The 23,947-nt window shown below is 31.6% G+C and overlaps 3 protein-coding genes across 6 annotated transcripts; 1 reads left to right on the top strand and 2 right to left on the bottom strand.

The window, feature by feature from the left end:
- The first annotated feature begins 1,840 nt into the window (after positions 1-1,840).
- Positions 1,841-6,710, top strand: LOC101265919 (uncharacterized). 3 transcript variants are annotated; one of them, XM_004238231.5, is made up of 10 exons: positions 1,841-2,003; positions 2,113-2,184; positions 2,928-3,002; positions 3,738-3,821; positions 4,201-4,281; positions 4,948-5,017; positions 5,093-5,184; positions 5,882-5,923; positions 6,015-6,095; positions 6,288-6,710. In XM_004238231.5, the coding sequence occupies exons 1-10, from the start codon at positions 1,977-1,979 to the stop codon at positions 6,357-6,359; spliced, it is 696 nt and encodes a 231-aa protein (XP_004238279.1). In that variant the 5' UTR covers positions 1,841-1,976; the 3' UTR covers positions 6,360-6,710. The 3 variants fall into 3 exon arrangements, with proteins under 3 accessions (XP_004238279.1, XP_004238281.1, XP_004238280.1); XM_004238233.5 differs by lacking the exon at positions 3,738-3,821; XM_004238232.5 differs by lacking the exon at positions 4,201-4,281.
- Positions 6,711-7,063: 353 nt separating this feature from the next.
- LOC101246530 (protein RADIALIS-like 3) lies at positions 7,064-7,836 on the bottom strand. Its single transcript, XM_004238252.4, has 2 exons — positions 7,498-7,836; positions 7,064-7,345 (listed from the first exon to the last, which is right to left on the bottom strand). Exons 1-2 carry the CDS (start codon positions 7,752-7,754, stop codon positions 7,321-7,323), a joined length of 282 nt encoding a protein of 93 aa, XP_004238300.2. The 5' UTR covers positions 7,755-7,836; the 3' UTR covers positions 7,064-7,320.
- A 4,206-nt stretch (positions 7,837-12,042) lies between these two features.
- Positions 12,043-21,431, bottom strand: LOC101261226 (uncharacterized). Of its 2 annotated transcripts, none has more exons than XM_004238215.5 (17): positions 20,794-21,431; positions 19,046-19,356; positions 18,499-18,576; positions 18,142-18,362; positions 17,121-17,213; positions 16,568-16,651; positions 16,300-16,413; positions 16,028-16,133; positions 15,883-15,945; positions 15,739-15,792; positions 15,365-15,422; positions 14,789-14,865; positions 13,578-13,648; positions 12,979-13,036; positions 12,721-12,780; positions 12,366-12,428; positions 12,043-12,295 (listed from the first exon to the last, which is right to left on the bottom strand). In XM_004238215.5, the coding sequence occupies exons 1-17, from the start codon at positions 21,095-21,097 to the stop codon at positions 12,173-12,175; spliced, it is 1,938 nt and encodes a 645-aa protein (XP_004238263.2). In that variant the 5' UTR covers positions 21,098-21,431; the 3' UTR covers positions 12,043-12,172. The 2 variants fall into 2 exon arrangements, with proteins under 2 accessions (XP_004238263.2, XP_025886659.2); XM_026030874.2 differs by lacking the exon at positions 20,794-21,431 and adding an exon at positions 20,143-20,599.
- Positions 21,432-23,947: the final 2,516 nt, after the last annotated feature.

Genomic DNA, 23,947 nt, shown 5'->3' with positions numbered 1-23,947 from the left:
ATTACCAAAGTTATCGAAATAGGCTTAGCCCATGGGGCTGGTCTAACTTGACCCGTTTTTTTAAGTAGGATTGAGATAAGATTTTTACAAGTCCATTTAAAATTAAAGCTTATAAGTCTAACTCATATAAGTCTTTAGCTCTTAAAGCTTAATCAGGGTTGGGTTGGGATGGGGTCCGCTCACGAGCCAAAACTATTCATTTAAAGGGCAAATGACGAAAATCACATATATTAAGGTAAAATAGTCATTTGTGCCTCATGAATTTATAATTACAAAAAATTTTCAATTGATACAATAATATACGTTAATACATTAATATGATGCGCGAGATACATTAATCGTTAAGTAAGATACATTATATTTTATGCATGATACACTAATCTGATGCACGAGATACATTAATTTGATGAGCTGATACATTAATATGATGCGTGAAAATGAAGGATTTTGGAGATTTGTAAAACTAATAGAAAATAATGGTAATAAGAGAAATTAAAAGTGGGATTTCTATTTTTTTTTATTTAAATGGTAACTTAGAATAATCTTGTTAGTATATGAGTTAATTATATAAATGCACATTATGTTGTAGTAGTATGAATCTTGATACATCTAGTTACATTTATCTCAGGATATATGGACTAAAAATTATATTAATTTGTTCTAGACATACTCTACCCTAAAGAATTTGCATGTATCTAGGATATATAGACAAATTCCGCGCCCACATCTTCCACTCATCTCACTTATCACTCCATTATCTCGATTGGGTATATGAGATACATCACACCAAATACATGTATCTCGCATATCTTGTATCCCGGATGCATGTTAATTACATTACCTGTAACAGTTCTTTACTTGGGATTTTGCTAGTGTTATTGGAATAACACCATTATTTTTCATATATGATTTGAAAATCTTCTCATTTTCTTGATGTTATAATTTTTTAAGTTTGAAAAACAAAAAAGGACTAGTTCACTCCACCCTTCAATCCTTATAGGATTGAGTATTTTCAGACCCTCAAATGAAGGCTGATCCGCCCTAACCCTTCAAATTTCTTTGTTTGTGAGGCTTGAACCGAGCGAGACTGAACCGACCCTTTTTGACAATTCTAATAATTAGTATTTAAGAAAAATAACAACAGGTAAAATTAGAATTACATAAAATTTAAATAAGCATACAAATAAAGTTGTTTAAATTGTTTACTTAATGTGGATTATTATTATTATTATTATTATTTTGGCAATAAAAGATTTACTTAGGCAACAAATCATGTGCTTGTAATTACAACCAAAGAAAAAACATATGCTTCGCAATAATTAATTTTCTTGTTATAATCCGTTGCAGTATCAATACTGTAATCTTTGATTATTAATTCATCAAATTAAGTCTGGAAATTATATTATACATCCAAATTTAAATCATGATTTTCAAATCGTTTTTTTTAACAAATCAAACTTTCATGTTTATATTGTGATTTCAAGATTAGCCGCGATGATTCAATTCAAAATTCATTGATTTGTATGTACTTTTTTTTTAAAATTTTTTACATGTACGATTTTCGAAATCGTTCTTTTAACAAATCAAACTTTCATATTTGTAATGTAATTTCAAGATTAATCTCGATAATTCAATTCAAAATTCTTTGCATGTGCTTCTTTTCAATTTTTTACATGTACAAGTAAGTAGTCAAATTTGTATTAAATTAAACATACATATATTTATATTCTACTTTACATAAAACACAAATTGCCACATAAAATACTAGTACATAAGATATATGTATTAATTTACGTAAGTTTATAAATTTAAATGTTTATTTGTATTATAAGCGGTATTTATGTATTATGCCTTTTTTCTTGTAAGTTGTAAAAAACGGGTCAGGGCAATTGACCCATTTCAAATAGTAACATTTCCTTGTGTAAAATTCTCTCCAATCGGACTGCGGCGTTAATCCGTTCACTCTCCGGCGAAAAATGGAAGCCAATGCTCCTCAGTTTAAGGTAATTCTTTCAGATTATGAAAAATATTCTCATTGTACTCACAGTGAATCGAATTCACTAATTTCTCAGTTCAATTATTGAAATCCTTTAACTCGTTTTTGTTTTTAAGCTAATTTTGGGTTCATCCTCTACTGCTCGGAAAAAGATTTTAGGCGACATGGGATACGAGTTCACAACCATGGTAGATATCTAATTACTTATCAATTAGTTGTTGTTCTGTATGCATATATGATTGAATAAGTTCCTGCTCAAAGTCATTCTAATTGATATATGGTTAATAAGTAATAGATTGATTCAGATACTTATTTGTTTGTAGCAATATCGTTAAGTGATAATGAGTTGGTGTCACTGAGCTTAAATCGAATTATGAAGATCCATAATGTATATATACATTGAATAATAAATGTTTGATTTAGTAGATTAAAAATGTAAGAACATGTAAAGATACTAACAAGTAACACATTAAGGAGCTACTCAAACATCACTAATTAGGACATGAAGTTAATCTGAGTTTCGACAATAGCACCCGAACTCAACAGGTTAGGTTTATTATTATAGAATTAATTTCAAAAGCAAGTGTCAGCTATTATATGTAGAAGAATAAGAGATGCAAATTTTACAACATAATTCCATCATCGAACTAAAGCAGCAATTGGTTATTAGATATATTATTTGAATCAATGCCAAAAGCGTGACTACCACTGACCATCACCCCCAAGTCTCAAATAGTCGAGAGCAACACATTCTTGGGCCTTTAGGTGCTTGTTGTTGTTATTATTGCTAGGTGCTATAATTCTATATAAACGACACATATCATGTTTGGTGCTTTCACTGAATGTTAGATAAACAGAGATTCATATAGGATCCCCAACTCGATTGAGTTTTATTGGTGGATTAACAGCTTAGCATGTTCTTGTAATATAGTCTGCAGATATTGATGAGAAAGCTATCCGGAAAGAAAAGCCTGAAGATTTAGTTATGGCTCTTGCTGAGGCAAAGGTTTGTTTTCTTAAGAACTAGTGCTAGTCCACACATCTCTGAACATATTTTTGAAGTCATTTACTGCTTTGAAATTGCTGGGGGTTTATTCATTTTTCATTTACCGTCATACATGACACCGTTGTGATTTTTTCTTGTTTGTGGCATTCGTTTTTGATTTATAAATTACTGTATGCAATTTGTGATGCTTTTCTTTTAGAGTGTCTTGTAGTGATTTCAACCGTAATCTTAATTTTGGTGTTGATGTTATTTGTACAAGTGCTCTATTACCTATCTTGTTGTGATAGCGTATCTGATTTTTTGGCAAATCATTTAGCTAGCGTGTAGACGTAGATTTGGTTGAAACTTGAATTAAAAAGTTTTTGAACTTGTGTTGAAAAATAAATTTTGGAATGTTAAAGTTGAGTTAGCTTGCATTTTTCTTGAAAAGAGTTGAAGTTTGTGAGTGGAAGAAACTGTTTAGCCAAAAATCTGTCCCTGAATTTGATTTTTTCTTCAAAAACTGATCAAATACCATCAACAAACAAGGGGCAAAAGGGCAGCCCAATGCTCAAAGCATCCTACATTCACGCAGGGTCCAGTGATGTTTTCGATTTTTCTTTTAAAATCTATGTCCAAACGGGAGCTTAGGTTCTATTCCTCGTCTAGTTGAGTTCTTCACACTGCCTCATAGTATAATTGAAGCCTTGTTTTGAAATGCTTATCTTAATTCCATGAAATTGCATTCTGTGTCAGGCCGATGCTATCATATCAAAATTTCGAAAAACTGAAAACCCTGAGAAGGTTCTCAATCCAACAATTCTGGTTGCAGCTGACACAGTATGTCTTGCCTCTTTTGCCTTTTCAATCTCCCCGCCAAAAGTTATTTTTCTGTCTTCTATTTGATGAAATGAGACCTATAATATGTTATTTCTGCCCGCGATTTTGAATGATAATAAAATTGTCTGCCTTTTATTGTATTGTTTTTCTTGCTTTTATGCTTTGTACCGGTCCTTTTCTGTGTTTGCTTTTTTTCTTTCAAAATGATTCAATTTCTTGTTGGGATATTGGAGGATAATTGTGATGTCCACAAGCTTGCATAATTTTTCAGTTTTTCTTTTTCACATGATAAATTCTTTGCATTTATTGGACTTTGCTATATAGTTTCAAAGCATACATCATAATTGGCATTAACCTGAATAGCTGGAACTATAATCAGGCAGAAGCCATCATACCAAGGGTTTCAATTGGAGAATCCGAAGGGGATGCCGAGCCAACACTTCTAATTACGTGTGATCAAGTATACATAATTTCTGTTCTTCTCATCGTTTACGGTTAAATATCCGTTATTGACTTACTATAATGTTTTTTACCATTACATCATCTTTGTTTTCATTTCGTTTTTCCCCCAGCTAAAATTTACTATGTTACTTGAGGTGTTTGGTTCAAATATAATACCTGTCTCATCTTCTTTTGAGCGTAAAGTGGTGCCTTTTCAAAGAGCTAATCTAAATTATACAATCCTTCATTCCTTCTGCATGAATTGATAACAATATTTCACAGAGATAATACTATCTTCCTTCAAAGTCCATTGTCAAGATTTGACTAGTGTAGAGCACTCAACGGTGTGACGTAGTGGTCAATGAAGTGGGGAGAACTATGAGGTATCATGTTCAAATCCCAACCCAACTCCAATGTAGGAAAAAATACTAGGTGATTTCTTCGTATCTTCCTAACCCTTAGTGGGTAGATTTATCCATTACCTGTGCGGGTGGGAGATGGAAAGTATAGTGGAATTGTCGAGGCGCACACAAGCTGGCCAAGCACCATCATCATTAGAAAAAAAAGGAAGAAGATCTGATTGGTGTCTAGACATGTACTCCCAGTATTCTCTGTTTTCTGCCATTTATTAATGTGTGCGCTTTTCTATGTTAATGATCTTATCCTAACTTGAAATGGTCTGGAGGTGGTGGTCTATGAAGGTGTGATCAGGGAAAAACCATCCAGTGAAGCAGAAGCACGTCAGTTCATGAAAGGTTTACCATTGCTTTAATCAATTTCTTACTATATTAGTTTTATAATTCTGCTAGTCTTACGCTGTCAACTTCCAGATTACGCCAATGGACATGCAGCAACCGTGAGTTCTGTTCTTGTCACGAACCTGACAACAGGAAGTAGAAGAGGAGAGTGGGACAAAGTCGAGGTACCTCTGTTGATTTCTCTCATTTTCAATTATCAAATGGGTCTATATGGCTTTTTAGTTTTAGTATTTTTCAATGGGTTTGTGTCTACTTCCTATCTCAAATTGTTGCAATGCGTACCTCTTATTCTAAATCTTGATAAATAATAGTTTTAAAAAGTTCAGCAGTGATGAATGACTTCTACGCGTTGGGTAGGCTTATTGGATACTTCACAAGGTTCCAATTCCCAATAGCCATTCAATAGAAAAGTTATGCAGGGATGATTTGGTGGAGAGTAGAAGTTGGGTGGAATTGGAATTACGTATTTGGATTTGTGGTCTGAAGAAATAATCGATAACTCCTAAAATGATGTTGAAATATTGATGACACTCTACAAATTTCTCTTTCCCACATATTCAATACCACATTCTTAGGTTCTCAAGATTATTACATCTAAAAGCAACTACTGTCTAATGATCTGGGAAACGTTGTCCTATGCTCTGCTTAGCTTAATCAAGTGTTTTAAGCATGTTACCGGAAAGCACAAACGAGTGGTAGATGGACCTATTGAGTTCTTCAACAATTTATTCAGATTTCCACAATATTTGCTGAGTCAAATGTGTACACGAACTGCTTGAGCCTTGAGATGTTCAGCATAATCGCTTTTGTTTTTATTTTTCACTCATCTAGGAAGAGTAATAACATTTCTTTTGATTGCAGATTTATTTCCACGACATACCAGATCAAGTCATAGATAAACTGGTATAACTTTCATCTGAATTGTTAGTTATTGATCATATCAAATGATGGATGCTGTAGTTGTTGTCTTACGTTCTTTATTTTTCTTGATCAGATTGAGGAAGGGATAGTTCTTTATGCAGCTGGTGGCTTGATAATTGAACATCCTCTCGTTTTGCCTTATATTAAGGAAGTGGTAAGTGTTACACCACCACCTCTCTCTCTAATGTCACCCAACATAAATCATAGTCGTGATGGTGTTACACATTTGTTTGTTTGACCCTTTGCCTTTATAGAGACCTAAACTTTTAGTACTTGTTAAAGTTCATCTGATATCGAAAATTCTGCATTAATACCATATTTTGCAAAATGTTTTTTATCTGGGCAGGTTGGCTCGACTGATAGCGTGATGGGTCTCCCAAAAGCTCTCACCGAAAGACTTATAAAGGAGGTTCTTTAGTATGACTATGATCCTGCTGCTACCTGAATGAGTTCGCGATCTATAATTTTGATATACGCTATTGGAGCTGAAATTATCATTGATTGTTGGCACTGGATGTGCCCATTAATGAATTCTCGTTAAAGGATTTAGATTGTATTCGTTCCAATTACCAGACTCAATATTGTTACTCATGTTACTACCTTCATGTGGTATCATCTAACATCTCTTTAACAATCAACTCCTATAACATTATGATGGATCTAAGTGTTGACATATTTTATTACAGTATTTCACTATAACATTCAGAAAAATATGCAAACAAATGATGTATTATAGAATTGTATAGTGATAATACAATATTTTTATTAAGATACTGTTCGTTAATGCAACCAAAAAGAAATTTTTAAAAACTTTTTGCTACTGTTGTTTTTTAGTAAGAATATTGATTCGTCATTCTATTGAATATTACCACTAATGAGCATTCTCCTCCACTGTCCAGTATTAACCGAAAATACCTATTAGCGGTAATAAATAGGTATTATTAAAAAAAATTTATTGACATTAGTTGATTGTCACTGAGTTCAATATCGTTTTAGATTTTAGGGATATTTACAAAATGTGTTAAATGTCACTAAAAATATATATTTAATAGTATTTAAGTTATTATCATTAATTAATTACCATGAAAAAAAATTATGCACGTATAAGATTAACACATTACATTATGTTTCAACAATATTCGCTATAATTAATATCGGAAAATTTAAATATGCAGATAAATGATGTCGTTATAGAAAGATTACATTTGAAAACGTACTTCGTACATGTATATATAGTTGCTCAAAGGAAATTTAATACAATGAAAAATCTAAATGTCTTTTTAAAAAAAGCAAAATCAATTATATCCTTCTCTTATTATTAATTATTAATATTAATTTACTGCATATTATGAGTTCCATTAAATAGTCTCTTCTTGCATTCATTGGAGCTTCAAATACTTCAGCCTGTCAAAAAAAAATATAATGAACGTGTCATAAAATGTAATTATGATATATAAGATAAATATAAGTAATAGTTTATAAAATCGAAATTAATAAGTCAAATTATCTGATACATGTTAAAAAAGTATATCGACTATTATTATAATTTAGTTTACCTTTGTTCTTCATCCATGAAATTGTAGCCTTTATTATTACGACCACCATTATAATTAGGTAATGGAATATTTCCAGACTCGATATGCTTAATATCTTCAACAAGTTTTTCATAGTGATTTTTCACTTCTTCTTCTGTTTTTCCACCAACTGCATTGGCTAATTTACGCCATCGATCCGGTGTATCGATGTCGTAAATGGCCAATGCATTCTCAAATAACTTGTTTTGGTGATGACTCCACGTTGAATTTGTGGCCATAATTTGCAAAAAAAAAGAGGAAAATGTATGTAATAATAAAAGAAAAATGTAGAGAAGGTTTTGGTGTGATAAAAAAGTTTTAACATATTTGTTCTATTTATATAGCAAAAAAAAAATCATATAGGAGACAGAATATGGTGGGCCGGTGAAGAAAATACTCTTTTTTCTTAAAAAGAAAATTAAATTATTTTTGAGTTTGATATGTTGTTAATGATTTAAAAAACAAGTAGAAATTTTGTAAATCCAATGTGGTTTTATTTTCAACTAGTAGTAATTAATTAGCTAATTAGACATGGAAATGTGTTGATTTAACCTTGTTCGACTTTTTCAAAAATGTTATCGCGATCTTTGTATCATATTCTAGAAAATGCATTACTTTCATAAAGGATTCGACGACTAATAAAAATTGTATAGTATTTTAGAAACGAAAAATCTTTTTGGTCAGAATAATATTTTGTCTATATTATTTTATATGTTAAAATTTTCATCCTTTTAACTTAAGTACTTTTTAACAAAAAATTTTAAAAAAAAGATTCGTTTATTTTAAAATAAAAAAAATATTATAATTTCTGATCAAATTCTGGCTAAAATTTCTGGTCATTTAGTACTTCCCTTTTAGAAATTTTAGATAGCAATATTAAAGAAATACAAATTTAAGTTTTATTTATTTTTATTAAGATTAAAACGTTTAAATCTAAATAAACATATGAATATTAAAATACATATATACAAATACACTTGATTACTTTGGGAAAACATTTTAGCCATGTTGAAATTGAGACATAATGATTTGTATAAGCGACGATAACCATCTAAATTTACTTTAAAACTGAGATATAATTATTGTATAGACAAAAATAACGATCTAAATTTACTTTGAAATTGAGACATAATTATGGTTATTAGCTGAAAATACTGATAACCTAGACAAAGTTTCCTTAATCCAAGAAAAGTTGTACTAACCCCATAATTAATGTTTTTTTTATTTTATAAAAATATTATTTCTAACTTATAGCTACATTCAAATAATTCATGGCATTTCTTAGTTGTAACGTAAAATATAAGTGTACACTTTTCAATGTGTTAAAAAGCAAATGGTAAAATTATTTTCCTGCGGCTGAAAAGTGGTTGAATATGATTCTTTAATTTTTCATGTTTTTCATATTTCAAAATTATTTCGAAGATTTTAATATTATAATTAATATTGTTTTTGAAAAATTATTCTCATGTTAATATAATGATAGTAATTGAGTTTATAGCTATAGATTTAGTAAATTTTTAATGTATATTTTTAGTTTGAATAAAATTTATTTGATTTACGTGAATTTGTAATTAAATTTCTAGATTCGAGTTTGATGACAAATATATGAAAAGTAGCTTTTGCTTTTTACCTTTTTTGTTACAAATTTTAAACGTGATAAGGTATGCATTTTTTTTTCACTTTCTTATTGCTTATTTTAAACAAAATTCCATATAAGTTTTAGCTGGCTAATTAGTTTCTTTTATTCCGTACAATAGCTGTATATTTTTTTGTCTGTTTACGTTAAGTCCAGCTAATTCAAATTTACGTCGAATAGGTTTACTAAAATTACGATAAAATGTTTCTCACTAAAAAGCTTTTTTTTTTCGTAATTTAAATTTCAAACCCTTTAATTAAAGTGGGATGGGTTCGTACCATGGACGATATATTTGTTTTGGTTCTCCAACTAGGCCTTGATAATTTTCGTCTTGCAAAAATAAACTTTTGTATTAGTCATTCGATGTTCGAAACTTACTGATTTATGTTAGGGTAAAAATGTCACCAGGACTAGTGAAGCTTATCCTAACATAAAAACCGTTTGTTCTAATAAAAACTCAAACTCAAAATTTTTAATCAATAGTACTATATTATATAACCTTGTACATTCTTTTATTATATTTATAATTATTATCATTTAGCATCATAATCAGTCTCGTCCGTTTTCAATCTTTGTCTTCTAATTGTTTTATTTATATAAATTAAAAAGAGTATTAGTAATAACACTTATCTTGAACAATTTTTTTATATTATCATCCGATCATATTTATTCGTTTTAACAGATAATTTGTCTAATTTTTAAAATTATAACTCGATATTAAACTTTTTTTATATATAAATATAAAAAGAGACAGGAAAAAAATAAAAATTGTTGGAGACCGATTGAATCAAGAAAAGATGATATTATAGGCTAAATGTTAAAAATAATATGCCAATACCAACTAAGGTCACGATGGATTAATAAATATTTTGAAGTTGCTTTTATTATCAATTTTTTTTTTTATGTTCATAGTGTCTGGATAATTTCTTCGCACCTTAACTTATTTCACGTTATATATATATAATATTTTATTTTTAACATAAAATTTTTAAACGTGAATTCAAATTTAATCAGATCTCGAACTCATGTACAGTTGGAATGGAATCCTTATCATCCACGTTGGTATCCAGTAATACTTTTCATATTTATGGATACTTGTTATGTCCTTCTCACAATTCTTTAAAATCTTAAGTATTCTTCTTTTCCTTTCTTTTCTCATTGGCTCACCAAAAATAATTTTGCAACTTGAAGTAGGGATTCTTGTTTTATATACTTTGAAATAAAACCATAGATATTTTTTTTCAACTTAATTAATTGGCTGTCATTTTTACAAAAAAGAGGTAGTACCACAAGCAAAAATTGGAACATATTTGACCGAATGTCCAATAGATGTTTGAGTTAATTTCATGCATAGTCTCAAAAGTTGAGTCTGAAGAAGAAGGTATAATGTACGTTCATACTCGTAGATTTTATAACTATAACAATAATATGATATAGTCTCAAAAGCCGAGTCTGAAGAGGGTATGGTGTATGCAGATTTTGCCACTACCTCGAATAGGACAAAGTTCCAATAACCATATTAAAATCCTTCAATATAAATGGGACTTTTCTTAAGTTCATTTTGGGATTTTGGATTTTCAAATTTCTTAGGTCACTGTCCCAAATTATGATGAAGATGCTCATGATAAATTCTATGAGCATTTTCATAGAATTTCAACTTTGCAACTTTCTTGGGAACCTTTTTTAAAGTTTGATATATATATATACTTCAAGATACCTCATGCTACTGATAATTGGATTCCTTATAATCCTTCTTTTGTGGTACTATTAGATAAAAGACTTCTATGGTTATTTCTCCCACTTCTTTGTCAAAAATATTTGAGGCAAAAAAAAAATAACAGATAGATTTTTGAAGTTTATCGATTTCGACAGTATTGTCAATATACAAAAAATAAGTGGATCTAAATATCTATATATTTACTGAATTTCTTAATTCGATCATAAAAATTCATAAACGAGACTCTAAATCCGCGCCAGTTGGAGGGTGTCTTAAGTTATTTTCCAATGGTCCCTTTTTTGCATGCAATTTGAAACCTTACCTTTTCTATGCTCTTCTATGGTCCAAAATGTGAAATTCTCTAGATTCTTCCCAAACTCAAAGGCTAATATTGTTATTGCATGAAAAATAAGGTAGTGTTTCTTTTTTGTTATAATTGCAAAAGAAGGAAAGTACCTATCTTTGATTATTTTCTGTATATGAAAATTATGTGTGCACATATTGAAAATTGCTATGATTATTAAGAAAAAAGTTCCATGAATAATCAGTGATGATCTTCGTATATCATATCAGTCAAAAATAAACAGTAAATCTGGTCAACTATTATGTCAAGATCCTTAAGTGATCATCTTACCTTTGAGGGAACTGTCCAATGAAGTAGAATAGAATTTGCCTCATCCTTTTGCTTATAGTTGAAGGATGTGATTCCTCAGTAGATGTGTCATGCAAAAGATGAATATTTTTTTTTAGCAAAATTGAAAAGTTCACATCCAAGTCTATTTTGGGCCAAAAATATAAGTGATTATTAGAAATAGAGAATTTTCCAGCCTGTAATAACAATAACATGTAACATCATTGCCATTTGACATTATATGCTTATGGTGAAGAAGAAGATTCAATAGAATCATCCTTTTGGGTAAGCTCGTAACGTCTCGTATAAAAGAAAGTCTTTCATAAGGGAGGGTAAAGAATCAACGGATAGAAATAGAAATCTATATGAAAACACAAATAATATTCGGGGAATGGAAAGGTAAATACTCAACCTCCATACCCTCCTATATCAAGGGTCATATCATCAGTGAGCTAAATTCAGAACTTTTGACCATTCTAGTAGTTTTATAGAATTCAAATTCACAATCAGATAAGTGCATATATGAGACAGCACAAACAAATATGATACAATTTAAGTTATTATACCACAAAACATAAAGATTTTCCATGTTGGTAACTCAGAATGTAAATTAGAATGAGCAAAGCTCTTGTTCAAAATGCACTGCCTTTGGCCCCTGGATTACAAGATCCCCTCAAACAGAGAGGATACCAAATTCATGAGGCATAAAATCCTCACTAGGCCTATAGTACTTATCCGGGGAATACAGGCTCAAGTTTGTGACTTGACTGGTATAAAGGCAAGCAAATCTCTCCACCTGTGAATCGACAAGTAAAGATCACACTCACAAAGAGCAGGATATATACTTTGCAATTATTCAATCGTACCTGATGTGCAAAACGAGAATTCTGATAACCAGTCTTCATTAGTTGTCCCCAGACCTTGTGGAACTGAAATGTTTAATGAGTTCATCAGAAAGAAAAAAGTACACTACTTCTCTTGTTGAAAATCCAAATCGATTTATTAATACTGTACACCATGTTAGTGTCAAATATAACCAAGGGAATAAAGTTACGGATATATCCATTGACTTTACAAAGTTTAAAGGAAGTATAATTGTGTATTATACATGCATGTTATTTTTAAATAGCTTTCACTAAACCTTGTTCCTGAAAAAGGATGAACTGTTCCCTAAAGAAATAATCCCACATTTAGAGAAAATTCTCTCTTTAACACTCATACCTTTTGGTGACATTCTCGTTGTGCCTGCTGATGACTGAGCCTGACCTCCTCACCTTTGGACTATAAAATGACACCATCAAAACACCAGATTAGTTGAACCCCATAACAGAAGTCATTACCTATTCACTTCAATGCGATCGAGTACATTTGATTCTACAGGTAACAAGTATCAATGTAGAGAATGACCAAATATAAAATTGTTTTCTCTTGTAATGTTGAAAACTATCTTCCTACTGATACTATCTTGAAATAACCAACCTGCAGCTTGTCAAGCTCCGAAAACATCTCCTTGCTGGCATCATCAGTTTCTCCAGACCTGAAGCATAATGACAGCTCATGAAATGATCGACAACGACAAAAGTTTTACCTTCAGCCAAATTCAGATGATGGAAATATTATATTAACATAATGTACGAGTATTCACTGTCTCAATGGTTCGACGAACAACGAATATCTTTGTTTAAGATGCACGATAAAATGTTCAATAATTTCTCCACTTGAAGGAAATTTGTAACTGCTCGCTGACAAGACTACTCCACACTGACATATATAAAGTCCCAAAGAGGCTGAAAGTCTATACTCATAAATAAAGTCTCTATTTCTTTCTCATCCTCCAACCCACCTTCAACCAATCACTGAATCAACTAAACCTCAATCTTAAATAAGCTGAGGTCGGCTGTATGAATTCTCCAGCAAACTGGATTTTGTTTCTTTATTTTCCTTAATTCTTTTATCCTAGTACTTCCTTTGCAGAAGGGACCCAACATGAAACAGTTGCACAGATAAAATGCACACCGAAATATAACTCATGCACATATGAGTTCTACAATAAAAAATGAACTGGAGAGAATAATTACTTGAGAGACCACCTAAGATGGTGTATTTTATCTTCAATGTGATCACGCTGAATTCTCAATAACTGAAGTTGCTGCAAACATGTAAAAATTGCAATTATTACACTACCGCAAACCATTACCATAGCTGAACATAAAACAGACCTCTAGGATTTAAAGTAAAATGCTATAAATTCAGATAAGTTTTTTCGCTCCATTTCTTAGCTCACAAGAAAAAATATTTCTGCATATAAGTTCGGAATATGGGAGAGAGGTTATTTCTTAAATGAGAAACACAATTACTTCACTGCGATATTTCAATTAAAAAATATATCAAAAGACCTACAACAAGAAGATACTCGGTATATTCTTACAAGTGGAATATGGGGAGGGTGGGGAGTGTACACAGAAAACTGTTGTTGAAGTGTTCAATGTTGTTGGAGCTGGTTGTTACCTCCTCATATGGCCTTGGACAATCCTCACCTTATGTGATAACTATTGGGTTGAGTTAGGCCCAAGGTCTGTTATTTATAAGGTACAACAAGTCAGACTCATTCCTGGATTTATTTCCCAGTATTGGGTTCCCCATGTTATATTGTCTACGCTCAGCATGTTCCGTCCTAAATGTCCGAAGGGTGTGTTAAAATGTCCCACATTGGTTGAGGGAAGGATTATTGTCTCTTTTTATATCTTAGACAATCCCCAAAGTTAGATTTAAGGGTCGAGTTAGGTCTAAGGTCTATCTCTTAACAGTTGCAAGTGAGCTGGCCAAACTGGGAGCTACTCAAAAGCTACATAATTTGTCTACTTCACAAAATTATGATGTAATTTTAGAATGTTGATGGCTGTAAAGCACAACATAAATGATTTCCAGGTGATAGAGGTTTGTGTACATCAATTTTTGAAGCCCAAAGCTATTATGCTAATTGCTATTACATCTTAGGAACATTGACAAATTTCTTTCTCAATTTTATTTGGACATGAAAATGGTCCATCCAGAATACTGGTTTACTAGATAAAGACATTAGACATCAATTGTACAGTTCCTACACAAAGTTGACAAGCACTTCAATGACCCGACCCTTATTTCACACATCAGATAGACACAAGCACATCAAATTTCTCCATTTGCAAAGCCAAATTAATTGTTCTTTTTCATTATGTTCTCATGTATCGAGAAGTACAAGAAAACCTAATGGAGTACAAAGAATTAGCTGAAGGATATGCTTATATACCTTGCGAGTATCCTTTAGTTGCCAGAGAAGTTCAACCTCTCTCTCAAGTTCTGGAACAACAAGCATTGTTCTCCAACCTGCTCAAACATCACAAGATCCTAAGTCTAGAATTCAAACTTTTAAAAAAAAGAAGCAAAGGAAAACAAATAAAAGAGGTATGAAGGATATACAACGGGTTGGATATTATTATAGCCGAGATTATGGAAAACTGGAGAGAAGTAGAGGACATTAATTTTCTTTCCATCCATGTAAATAGCGGTTCTTGAAAATCTCGAAATATTCTTTGAACTTCGTTATTAACGCTTAAATTAAATAGCTAGTCAACAGCTTTCGTGATCTAGTTGCAACAAATAATGTAAATGCTTATCTATTATTAATTTTATAAGATTTGAAGCATATCACAAATTGTTCTTATATGGCTGAAACATACTGGAGATATCAGTTGCTTATACCTAATATGATGAACTATAAATGGTGTGCAGCAGCAGTCTTTAGAACTCACTACCAGTATATGGAGTTTTAAATAAGCAACAAAGAATAAAGCAAGAAGGAGCGTATGGAGTGGCGAATGCATACCCAAAACCTTTTTGCTGCGTAAGATATCACCGTAAATGTGATCTCCAACATAAAGAACCTAATTGAAGAGAAAACAATACATCACATCCAGATAAGTAAATAAAAATGCAAATTAAACACCATAGTTAATCACCAAACTAGAAACATGAACCAAGCTCAAAATAACACCAAGAAAATCCACTACTCCTTCCTTCCATAACTTCCTTAAGTGAAATTAGACTCCTGGCTATTAAGCTATATGATGTCTCTTTCAGCCATACTGAATACTTGAAGATATGAAATTGTGCTTGCACATAGTAAATAACCAAAAGAAATGCTGAAAAAATATAAAGTAGTAATCAAGAGAAGACTATTAAATTGATGCCGACCAATACCTGTGAGCTTGACTCAATTGAAAGTAATTTATGCAAATGGCCAACATTCCCCCCCTGAAGAGAAAATTAGGAAAATATCCAGTCATTTTACACAAACATTAAATGATACGAACTATGCAGCATGAATTATATTGGCCTCCACACCTGGAAAATTCTGCAGCCTTCCTTCAAGCTCTTTACAGGCAAGCTCAAAGAAGTGCTCCCCACCTAATGTATTGGACAAAGTCAGAACATGCACAAAATGGAGGAAATGCAGTGGCCAAGAGAAAACTAGGTTTTCTGCACTGACCTGTGCCATAGGAGTCCCATTATCAGTGTTAATAAGCATGCCACTTTCAGGTTCAACCTCAAAGAGGTTTGCACGAATTTCATCATGGAAAAAGCCTGGTTTTGCACTGCATAAAAATCAAGTACTTGTTTGTCAGCAAGGTAATAATAACTCTACAAACAATAGCTGGAAATATTAACAGAGAGGCCATTTCCCCTAAAATATGGCTGCATATGGTTTGGATCAAAAGAAGCATGTGCATATTCTCGAAAGTTTCAAGGTAAGAAAATGACCTGCCAGTGATGACAACATCAAAGTACTGAAGCCAATCAAAACTGGAACTACATCCATCAGAGGGTTTAAGCCCACAAAGGAAGTTCATAACAATGTTTGTATAGTCCCACAAGCTGTAGACACGTAAGTAAGATCCTTATAAAATGTAAACAATGAATAATCATCAGCGAGAGAGAATAGTGAGAAGTTCCATTGATGGAGAACAACCAACCCCCCTAAACAAAGTAAAAGCTGACAGAAAGGAGACTTCTGCAAGAGCATCATCACCTGTTTGTTACCAAAAAAGTAGCACGTCCGGATTCTCTAAGCATTTTGAGCATCGGAACAATTGACGTATCCTCATTGATATATCTGATGTTGGCAGAGGCAGATGGAAATATTATCACATTAGTCAAACAAGCAGTGAGTTATGAGATACAAGACAATAAGAATAACAAGTCAATAGGTTTTTTGCATATTTCTAATGAAAGAGCACAGAAGATGTCCTCAATTATTCAACACTTCCACCTGTTCGCGTATTTCAAGTATTCTTGTTTTCATATTAGAAAACTATCAAACATGTTACATGCAAGTGATGCAACCGAAGACAAGACTAGGGTTACCATATCATATCAACGGAAAACATACGTAACATGTCCATATGCAACAACTAAAATGGAAAATGTTTAACTTTAAGGCCAACACCAAAGGGTGAAGCGTGTCTTGTTTTCTAAGGTCCACCAAATCTAACATTCCCTGGCATATGAAACCATGCACAGAGTTACTAATGATCACACAATATGGTACATTCTCTCCAAAAACAACAAACAGTTGTTGCTACCTTTTTGGATCTTTTGCAACCATCTGCTTCAAAGTCCCATCACGGTGGCACAAATCTACTGCTGCTCTAACATCCTTGTACATGCGAGAGTAGCTGCAAGAAGTGTTAGCAAATAAGCATACCATGAAGCGCCATTAAAGCAGTAGCCGGTGAAAACACATAAGGAATATTAATAAATGTAACCAAGAGGTAAACCATCTCCATAGCCCCCTCCCCCGGCAGTAAGACACGTCAGATGTTTCTATAGAACTCCATACTAGGATTGAACTCAAAAAGCAACAGCATTAGCATCAAACTACAGAATCTCCCTGCGACATACCCTCAAAGACCTCGCACAATATCTGACATTCATATTTTGCAAGACTTCGGAAAAAAGAAAAATGTAAACAATTCATCACATGCATGCACCTATCCACCATAAATTATGGCAAGTTCCTGTTCAATGAAATTAGCCCAAGAATGCGACAAAAGCAAATCATTGCATGGTCAAGCTGACACATGCATATCAAATTGCAAGGTACAAGAACTAGTCACAAATTTAGATTTTAAATATTCACACTTCCGAGAGCATATATCTAGAAACAGCTAACAAAAGATGACAAGACCACCGAAAATTGAGTGAATTGAAAGATAAAACATATCTATAAAACAAGCTGAACTAGAATATATCACATATTGAAGAAACATCTATGGGGCTTCTTAAATTTAATTCCTTCCATAAATTTACTACATACAAGAGCTACAAAAGCAGAGTAGCTAGCATTAGAAGGGAACTGGAACTAGATGACCACCAGCTTCTTTTTTTCGATAATATATCGTGATAGATTGGTAGATATATTTGTGAAAAACTTCTGTTAATCTGTGTTTACACCTCTAGCTAATGGAAAAGAAAAATAAATGCCAAGACAATAGTAAAATAATTGCATGCAAAGCCGGATTAAAGAAGACATTAGCAGAAACACAGATAGACATTACTATCCAATGTCCATAAAGATAAAAAGAGTACTGGTTACTCTCTTACTCTGCATCTTCGGGAACTTTTCCAGGATTTTTGTCCTTGAAGTCCACCAACTGAGCGAATAAGTAGGCTTCAGCAAGAGAGAAGAGAGTATCAATAAGTGCATAATCAGGTTCATCAAATGAATCCCGAAGCAAGGTATTGCCATAAGTAGCGACTTTATCTTCCTTTGAAAGCTCCCTAAATCCATGATAAGCTACTTTCACATATTTGTGTCGGTCCATCTGTGACATGAGCAAGCAGAAAAAGGAAGATAATTAAATAAGAAAGAAATGAAACTACAATCATCAGCGAGGAAGAAGTGAAATTAATGATTAAGACAGGAAAAATTTACAATGCAAGAACAAAGTGGCGACAAACCTTTAATATATTCCCCCTCTTCTTATCGAGAACTAAACCTCTGACCATATAGCTCCAATCAAATGACCATTCCAACAGCTACACAACACACAACTTGGTGAAAATCTTCCAGTTATCACTTCATAAATCAGTAACAATAAAGAAGGAAAACGCAGATTCAATAGCCAAATAATCCGCCAGCACATAAAACAAATGAGCCATAATTTTTTTACAGCAATCAGCTCTCGACAAAGTATCCAAAAACACTAATTGCTTTAACACCAAAGACAGAATGTCGTTGAACATTCAATTTCTAGATCAATCTTTACAACTCTACATTATGCATGATAAATATCATTATACCAATACCACAGACCAGGTCATTGAAAGCCACAATTAATGATGATACACATATAAACTGCATTGAGCATAATATCCATAAAATAAGACGAACAATCTTATTGTGCACCAGCAGATGAAATAAATGCACATTGAGACAACTATCTAGCACATAATATGCCTCATCAATTTCCATTTTGACTTTTCCTTATACAAGTATTAATAGTACCTCGGCAGGGTATCCTAAATCATAAACAAGCTTTCTGACAGTGCCTTCATATGCAAGAGATTCAAAAGTCTCAGGTTTGTACTGTGCCAGTGTGTAATCCATGTCAAATCCAACAGCAACTATACTTTTCATGTTTAAGGACCTGTTACAGAATATCTGTTTTCCTATGACGATGTCACACCCTCCTTCAGGAGATGACCATATGCACGAACGCTGACCACCAATGGCACCATTTCCCTTCTCAAACAGCGCTGCCCTGGTATCTACACCAATCCCGTCCATTGTACAACTTGTATGTAACTGATCTCTCCCTGAACAGAAATAATGAAAATTAGCTAGTAGACGATAGTACATGAGCATGTCGAATTCCACAACTGATCTGAAAATTGCATCATACACAGAGCTTCATGTTCAATGCTAGAGGAATAGGAAAAAGATCACGAACTCACAGAGAAAACCCAGACAAGAAAAGAGTTCTTGACCAATCCGATGTTGGTTTCTATCAGACAAGACTAAAACCTATCCTTAGAGATGAGAGTTATAGAGTTGGCACCCATAAAGAATCATCTCCTGGCCTTTGATTACAATCACTAAGTTAAAACCTTTCTTCATAAAAACGCATTATGATTATCTATCAACTGCCAGTTTACATTCGTTATCTTATATTAGATTGCATAACATTATAGTTATCATACTTAAACACTGTATACTAATAAGAAATTGTCTTTACAAGAGAAAAGGTTGAAAAGAGAAAAATTGTTGATTTAAATGCAGACTACCAAAAATTCATTCTCCACAAATTCATTATTAACATTAAAAGGGACAAGACCATTCACCACAACGAGGAAGTAACTCTCAATCTCACCCACGTCTAACATAATTATTTCAAATTCCAAATGTCAATTCCACCCACATAAAGCAACTTTGATTTAACAGTAACAAACACGAGACACATCAACACCAACTTTCTCAACTTCCTTTGGGTAGAGGAAATAGTAGTATAGATATCAACTTAGGTACTATAGGAATATAACAAGGACCATGAGTATACTTTTGAATGACGTGACTCTTCCTAGGACTAAAATCTTAGTATTTACCTTTAATCCCACTTGTAAACTAATTCAAAGGCCAGGTTTATGCCCCAATGTATAAACCTACACTCCAAGATATACTCCAATAAATGCCTATATTTCACCAAAGTGAATTTTACTTATTACAATCAAACTCCTATTGAAAACATGAGCCAAACTCCAATTAACCTATTAAGCGGAATTGTCTCATCTGGATCAACTATTCAAGAAGCATAGCCTCATAACAGTGCTCATAAGCAGCCATAACTAAGACAAGAAAGTGAAACTGATAGATCATAGACTTAGCCACTTCGAAAGAACACCAAAGTAACACCAAAATTGTGAGGAAAAAAAGCCTTCAACTCGACACAATTTACTTTCCTAGATAGCAGAACCAAAATAGTTCAAGCTGAAATCAGCAGCAAATCAAAATTCTCAACACTATGAACTTTCCAGCCTTAAAGAAAGAGAAATCAATCACCATGAAATTTCCACAACATTACAAATAATATTTCTCAACTCACGAGTGCAGTCGTCATATAGAAAACGAAAGGGACCGCACACCACCGCTAAGATATACAACAGTGTTTAGTTAGCTGTTGAAAGTAAATGCAATGAACAGTAAAATACAACTTCTACAATTACAAACCGAGTTAAGCAAACAAAAATGTCACCAACCTTTACGACAAACCGATTTCCCTCTGTTCAGTAAATGATCGGAACTGAAAATCCCCAAATGGAAATGAAAACTTCTAGTAAAAGACGAAACCAGTTGTTTCGAAGGAGAGAATACAGAAAGACAGAGAGAAACTGAACGCTTTGGAATTCGCATCTTCGACTTAAATAGCCATTTTGGGGTTTTCAAATTGGAATCAAATGCCGCGTGCAGACGTAACTTATAAGTATTCGAACTTGTTATTACTGATGACGATGAAGATGCTATTAATATGCTTATAGAATCGCAACAATTTGCCCCCTTCATACATTAAACATCCAAACAGTATCTATCAATTTATATATTCTATACAAGTGTATTCTTCTTCTAATACTACTGTATACAACTTTTTCCTGACTAAACAATGGTTTTTTCCGGATTACAGGAATTGAATTCCATTTCCCATTTCTACACGGAATCGGATTCCCACAGTATTTTGAGGTGACGCGACGTGATGCAATGGTGAGTTGCCACGTGTCTAGGGTTCAGTCACCGGAGATTGACCGGAAAATTGGAGCTTAAAAATGGCGGAAAAGCAAATTTTAGCTAAGGGGTAGGGATGTAGACTGGTGAAATTTTCATTGCCATTGCAATTTTTGAGGCGACCGTTTTTTTTTCTTCATTATATATACTTCTCAAGAATTTACCGCGGTAATATTCAGTAACAATATTCCCCCACTCTACAGATTGATAAGAATGGTAAATATATTTATTTTTACCTAATTAAAGTTTTATAGATAATTATTATTTTTTTTGTTATCAAGATATTTGATATTTATATTATAAACTGATCAATTTAAACTTTATTTTATAGGATATATCTAAAAGAGCATTTTATTTGATTACAAAAAGTATTATTTAAATGATCTTTTTAGTATTTTATACTATATACGAAATTTAGTGCTCATAAAATAATAAAATACTTCCTTAGCAACATTTTTAGCTGGCAAATGAGTCTAAAATGAAGATTTTTTTATTATAAATTTAATTTTTCTTTGATTATTCATTGATATAATAAAATAGATAAATATTGTTAAATATTTTAAAATAATATAAATAATTGATAAATAAAAATAGATAAAAAGAGTATTGTTATTTAAAATAAATCATAAATATATAAATTATATTTGCATAAAATAAATTTAATAGAAAATATGACACGTGAATTGAGATAAAAATAGCATTATATTTGGCAAAATATTTTACGCTAAGAATATAATACTTACTATAATATTACTAGTGAAATAATTCGTGATACGTGTGATTATATAAAATCTTATTGAATTTTCTACCTATTATCTTAATACTCAAGTACCAAAACTATTACAAACTTTTTTAGTCTTAAAATTTAAAGAGATTGTTTCTTAAAGTTTAAGCTATGCATTATTGTTAGTTATTTTCTTTTTATCTTTCTTTTAACTTTTAGATTTTTTAATCACTAAAAAATACTTGAATTATATATCATAACAATCTATTTAAATGAAACAATGATTTATACTTTGTTTTAATCATTCCGAAATACTTGAATTATTTAATGATGATAATAATTTATATTACCTTTTAAAGCTGAATCATGAAAGACTGAGATAAACTACGTAATGTTTTTATATTAATGTGTACAAATTTAAACATAATTTTACTTCGTTTATTGAACATACACATAGATATGTTTGTATAGGACCATCGAACATCATAGATTTTCTATTTCTTAAGAAGGTGGCCTTTTACATCCTTGGTATGTATTACCAACGAAATAATGCAAGAAATATTTTTTAAAAAAATATTTTTAGTTCGCTTCTCGTATAAAAGTACAGTTGTAAGTTATCATTCACAAGATGTAATAGTAACGAATGAATTATATAACTTTAAAAGATTTCTTTCAATCATTTTCCTCGTAATTAATTTCTTTCGAAAATCGATGATTTCAATACTATCATAGAAAACATTTCTTTTCCATCTATTCATTAAAATTAATTAAGTATATATCTAATTTTTGCTTTAACTTTCAAGAGCTACACTTTATTTAAAAAAAAAAAAAAACTTTAAAAGTATTCATCAACTATTTTCATTGCAAAAATAATAAGCGAGTATTAAAGAATATTAAAGCTATATTAACAATTCATAAAACAAAAAATCATTACTCATTTCTTTTTGTTTTAAAAAAAAGAATCTTAAACATTAGAAGAATCAGAAGAAGAGGAGATTAACAATTTAATAAATAAAAAATCATATTAATCTACTAAAAATAATAAAAAACTTACTGCAAAAATAAGATAAAATTATGTCTACACATGATTCCATTACCTAGCCATCTATTTTCAATTTACAAAAACAACACGAACATATATCACAAGTAACAATATAATATTATATAAATATTTTTAAAAATAAAATAAAATTAAAGAATTCAATGTGATTAGTCACCAGACAAATACACAAACATATATCACAAGTAATAATATAATATTATATAAATATTTTAAAAAGAAAGAGAAAATAAAACTAAAAGTAAAAAATTCAAAGGGATTAACCTGATATCAAATTTTTTTTTTTATCATATGATGGATTGAAGAGAATTTTGAGTGCTATATATACTTGCTCCAAAATAAGTAATACTCTAGTAATAATAGGTAAAGATAAAAATAGTTGCATTTAAGAGCATTCATTTATTTGTTGCATACAATTTATAAAAGGTTTATGTGCTTAATTAATTGTTTTTCTTTTACGGAGAAGAATGATAATGAGGATTTATTTATTGATAAAGACGTAATGAGTCAAGATGAGGAAGAGGTTTTTTGTTCGTGTAGAAGTGGAGGAAGACTGTCTTACTTTTGACCGAGAGTGTCTTCGCTTATAAACTCTTTTTGTGTACTCGACTTATAGGCTTGACAATGAAATATCCGATAATACTTCGGGAGATGAATATATCCTTTCAGTTCTGGGAAATGTCGATCAAAGAAATCACTTCTATACTGCCTTGCAGGAAATGAAATCACAACAAAAAAGAAGACTAGGAAAGATAATATTCATTTTTTTAAATTTCTATTTGCGAATGACTGAACTATTTTTTTTTAGTGAGTAAATTATTGTATTTATATAGAAAAAAATGTCAAAAAG

The sequence above is a fragment of the Solanum lycopersicum genome, chromosome 4 (assembly GCF_036512215.1).
Source record: "Solanum lycopersicum chromosome 4, SLM_r2.1".
In the NCBI taxonomy this organism is placed as follows: domain Eukaryota; kingdom Viridiplantae; phylum Streptophyta; class Magnoliopsida; order Solanales; family Solanaceae; genus Solanum; species Solanum lycopersicum.
Note: the sequence above shows the minus strand (reverse complement) of the source record. Positions and strands in the feature narration are given on the sequence as shown.

Coding starts and splice junctions, on each gene's coding strand:
- LOC101246530 (XM_004238252.4), bottom strand. CDS start 7,754: ATGGCCACAAATTCAACGTGGAGTCATCACCAAAACAAGTTATTTGAG. Junction 7,346..7,497: donor TTCATGGATGAAGAACAAAG/GTAAACTAAATT, acceptor TTTTTTTGACAG/GCTGAAGTATTTGAAGCTCC.
- LOC101261226 (XM_004238215.5), bottom strand. CDS start 21,097: ATGAAGGGGGCAAATTGTTGCGATTCTATAAGCATATTAATAGCATCT. Junction 19,357..20,793: donor GAAATCGGTTTGTCGTAAAG/GTTGGTGACATT, acceptor ATTTCTGTTCAG/GGAGAGATCAGTTACATACA. Junction 16,414..16,567: donor ACTTTTTTGGTAACAAACAG/GTGATGATGCTC, acceptor ACGTGTCTACAG/CTTGTGGGACTATACAAACA.
- LOC101265919 (XM_004238231.5), top strand. CDS start 1,977: ATGGAAGCCAATGCTCCTCAGTTTAAG. Junction 3,822..4,200: donor TTCTGGTTGCAGCTGACACA/GTATGTCTTGCC, acceptor AACTATAATCAG/GCAGAAGCCATCATACCAAG. Junction 6,096..6,287: donor TGCCTTATATTAAGGAAGTG/GTAAGTGTTACA, acceptor TTATCTGGGCAG/GTTGGCTCGACTGATAGCGT.